Below are 4,227 nucleotides of genomic sequence, written 5' to 3' on the forward strand. Positions count from 1 at the left end.
TCCAAATATACGGTCAAATAGCCGATTCGATGGGGCTATCGACTAAATAGTCGATATCCAACATATCAGTAATGCAAAGATCGTTGAATTGAAGATTATCGGCTAATATCGATGATGATGGTACGAATTCAAAATAACCGATACTCATGGGTCATAGCGATTTTATTGTGATTAATCAATCCAGATAGAACAAGTGCAATACACCTGAATATAAGTAATATCGAGAAACTTCATCAGCTAGATGGATATAACCAGTGTAAAGCATTGAGCTGATAAGTTTAACGAGAAATGTTATAACAAGCGAACAAATCGACTGCATCGTATAAATGGATCTATAGATGCTTTGAATCTAATTTGTTACCATTAACAGTGAGGTTCGATCGGATCGATGCAGCTATGATAATAATAACAAACTAAAGCCAAAGAATTTATAAAACCATCTATATATTGACAAGTTCAGGGAAAACATGCTATATGTGTGAAAAGCACAGACGATCGGCTAAAATAGCCGATGCATGTATAGCAAACAAACAGAGTATATATCTCGATCATGAACAAGACCACTAATCAATAATCTATAATCTAAAGTCTTACCAGTGAGGTTCGACCAGATCATTACAGCTGAAAGGATCAAGATGCCCAAGAGGGGGGGGGGGGTGAATTGGGCTAATTCTAAAATTCTTAGGAATAATTAAACCCTATGGTTAGCCCACTTCACCCCTTGTGCCTAGAAAGTGTTTCTATTGTTCTACCGCATAAAAATTTAGCACCCTATGTTCCAATCCTACTCTAGCATGACAATTCTATGAATGTAAAGACAAGAATTGAATTGCTCAAAGTAAAGAGAGAAGGAGGAACGCGGCGATGTTTTGCTGAGGTATCGGAGAGTCGCCACTCCCCACTAGTCCTCGTTGGAGCACCCACGCAAGGGTGTAGCTCCCCCTTGATCCGCACAAGGATCAAGTGCTCTCTACGGGTTGATTCTTCAATAGTCCGTCGTGGTGAATCACCCACAACCGCTCACAACTTGAGTTGGGTCATCCACAAGCTCCGCCGGATGATCACCAAGCTCCCAATCACCACCAAGCTGTCTAGGTGGCGATCACTAAGAGTAACAAGCACAAACTCTCACTTGACCACGACAACCCAAATGAGAAGGGTGGATGCACACTTTGCAGCTCTTGCTTTCACTAATGAGCAATGTTTTAAATCGCGAGCTATCAATTTTAGCGTGAAGCTGTCCTAGGCGCTATTGGCGCTATAGCGAACGCTATAGCGGCGCTATGGCTCCGCTATAGCGGCAGCTAAATGCAGTAGCGTCAACTGACTGCTCACGCTATAGCGCCGCTATTTGCACGCTATACCGCGCAATTTGTTTACAATTCCAAAAAACATAAAAATCTGTCAATCACTCAATGTCTCAATTTGATAACTCATAACTAATAAGTCATAAGTGATAACTAATAACATCCACCATAATAATCATAAGAGCAAAGTAGCAGATAGCCAAACAGGCAACATAACCACATGAGGTTCATACATGCAAAGCCAAACAATCATAAAGGGATTAAACTTTAAAGTTTAAATGCATAAAGCCATAAACTCATGAAGTACACACTTTGCATTCCACATCCATAGCACAGGTAGAGCAATGATCTTGATCATTCAGCCTTAGAATCAGAACTATTATCATAAGGCATATCATTGTCATCTTCTCCATCAGAAGATGAAGCAGATAACTCCTCATCCTCAATAGTAGGGATCAACCTCTTTCTCTTCCTGTCCCTTTGTTTCTGCAGGTTACCTCCCTTCCTTTTTTCTTGTCCTTGAGGTGCAACTGCAACTCCCTGTGATGATGCTCTAGTTTCTTCTCCTTCCTGCTCTGGATCTACTTCTGTTGGCTCAATGCCAGTGATCCACTCATTGTCTTCATCTTCTAAAGCATCAACAACATGTTTCTCAATGGGATCTTTATCCTTGTCCTTCTTTTGCCTCAACTTTGTGTTGAACTTGACAAACACAAGATCCCTCATTCTGTCATGAAGCAGCCTATTGCGTCTCTTTGTGTGGACCTGCATAGGTTTAATTTGTTATTTCAATAACAAAAGAGGATTGAACTTGAAGAATTGCATAAATGAACATAGAAATTACTAATTAGTAATTCAGATTCATACTTGTTCATACGAACTCCAACATCTCTCACAAGCTGATGAACTGCATGTCAAACTTAGAATTCTCGCAGCTAACTTTCTGAGGTTTGGTGCACTACTTCCATGATTCAGCCACCACTTAGCTAAATTACAAAAAACATAGTACAATGTAACATATAAGGTACCAAGGCCAACAGAAAACTCAAAAGTTTTAAATTTTCAATTTTTCATACCTGGATCAAAATTGATATTTTTGCACTGCCTTTTAGCAATTTCTTTGCCAAAGGATCCTTCAGCATCCTGAAACAGTTGAAGCTCTTCAATAATCTTGTCCTGCGTGTCTTCATTTGGAACAAGTTTCGTAATGCAAGTTATTACACCATCTCTAAATGATTCATTCTCCTCTATAGCCCACTTATTTTGATAATAATAGAAAGGGTTCAAGTAGTAACCAGCCCTATGCAAAGGTGTCTTCAGCTTACTATCCCACTTTTTGTCAATGATGTGGAAAACTTCCTCAAACTTGTTCCTGTCATTGTTGAACCTCCTAGAGATCTCATTCTTAGCTTCTACTAGACTCCCATACAAGAACCCCATTGCTGGAACATCACTGTCCATTCTCCTCAACACAGTAGCTAATGTCTCAAAGTAATTAACAGCAGTCTCAACTCCTTTCCAGAAAGTTTCAGATCTCACAACCTTGTTTGCTTTCTTCCCTTTGACACTATTTAGGTAGCCTAGTTCATTGAGCTCATCCTCCCTAAAAAGCCTCTACAATTGCTTCTTGTTTTCTAGCAAGCTCTTCAAGTTGAGATAAGCAGTTGCAAACCTTGTAACACCACACCTTACCAAATCTCTAGAAAGAAACTTCCTCATCAGGCTCAAAACTCTAGTATGGGCATATAGAAAAACAGTCAAGCACTTTGCTTTGCTAATTGTTGCTGCAACTCTTGGCATCTTTCCTATATCTTCCAGCATTAGATCAATGGTATGGGCAGCACAACCATTCCAAAAAATAGAGGGATGCTTTGCTTTCAACAAACTTGCTGCTGCCCCATTAGGTCTTGCATTGTCAGTTACAACTTGAACTACATTTTGCACCCCTATTTCCTCAATACATCTATCAACCAGTTCAAAAATGTACCTACCATCTTTCTTCACAGCCAAGCAATCCACTGAATCAAGAAAACAAACACCATATGCACTATGAACTACCAAATTCATCACACCTCTACCTCTCTTGTTTGTCCAAGCATCTGTCATTACTGTGCATCCATTTAGCTCCCAAGACTCTTGGTGAGACTTCAATGACTCCTGCACTTTCCTCTTCCTTTTTTGTAAGAATTTCCCATTCATCTCATATGGAGTTGGCCCTCTCAAGTTCCTGCCAAAGTCTCCAATAGCCTCAAGCATAAGATCAAAGCTAGGAAGTGTAACTGTGTTGTGTGGGATACCTGCTTCATAAAAAAATTGGCATATGTACTCACATGCTCTGTCCCTTTTCTCTTCCCTTTTTAGTTGATAGCTTGGATTGGACCTTTTCAGCAACACCAGATTTGCCCTTCCTTGCAGCCACTATTTCTTCTGGTGTCAGTTTATAGTACTTATCCATAGGACCACCTGAAGAAGCACCTTTGCTTGTCACCTTCTTCAACACAATAACTGAATTGCCATCTGCATCACTGCGTTCCTTTCCTTCAGAATGGCTCAAATCAACTTCAGCTCTATCCTCTTCTTTCTCCCTATTCTTCCTTTGCTTGTTATCCAACTTCTTTGACAACAACTTAATCATTTCTTCTTGCACATTAGATGGAACTTTAGTACACTTTGCAGCACCACATTTAGGAACTTTACCAAGGTGGTATTTGATTCTGGTTATTCCACCATGATAAGTTTTGCCACAGTAGTTGCACTTGAGAGAATTTTTCTTGTTCACATCTGGCATTATGCAGTGCTTCCAAGCTGGGTCAGATGCTTCAGCAATAGTATCATTTGATTGCTGGCCTGTGGATGTAGTGCTAGATAAGCCTATAGTAGACACACACAGATTCAAATCACTGACTGTATAAGATTTTTT

The 4,227-nt window shown here is 39.9% G+C and overlaps 1 protein-coding gene across 1 annotated transcript; it reads right to left on the minus strand.

The window, feature by feature from the left end:
* Positions 1 to 1,661: 1,661 nt before the first annotated feature.
* Positions 1,662 to 3,942, minus strand: LOC136465639 (uncharacterized). Its single transcript, XM_066464292.1, has 6 exons — positions 3,638 to 3,942; positions 3,386 to 3,534; positions 3,194 to 3,325; positions 2,384 to 2,887; positions 2,175 to 2,293; positions 1,662 to 2,072 (listed from the first exon to the last, which is right to left on the minus strand). Exons 1-6 carry the CDS (start codon positions 3,940 to 3,942, stop codon positions 1,662 to 1,664), a joined length of 1,620 nt encoding a protein of 539 aa, XP_066320389.1.
* Positions 3,943 to 4,227: the final 285 nt, after the last annotated feature.

This window comes from Miscanthus floridulus, chromosome 7 (genome assembly GCF_019320115.1).
Source record: "Miscanthus floridulus cultivar M001 chromosome 7, ASM1932011v1, whole genome shotgun sequence".
NCBI lineage: Eukaryota > Viridiplantae > Streptophyta > Magnoliopsida > Poales > Poaceae > Miscanthus > Miscanthus floridulus.

Coding starts and splice junctions, on each gene's coding strand:
- LOC136465639 (XM_066464292.1), bottom strand. CDS start 3,942: ATGATTAAGTTGTTGTCAAAGAAGTTGGATAACAAGCAAAGGAAGAAT. Junction 3,535..3,637: donor AGAGAAAAGGGACAGAGCAT/GTGAGTACATAT, acceptor AGACTTTGGCAG/GAACTTGAGAGGGCCAACTC. Junction 3,326..3,385: donor TGCTTGGACAAACAAGAGAG/GTAGAGGTGTGA, acceptor TTCTTGATTCAG/TGGATTGCTTGGCTGTGAAG.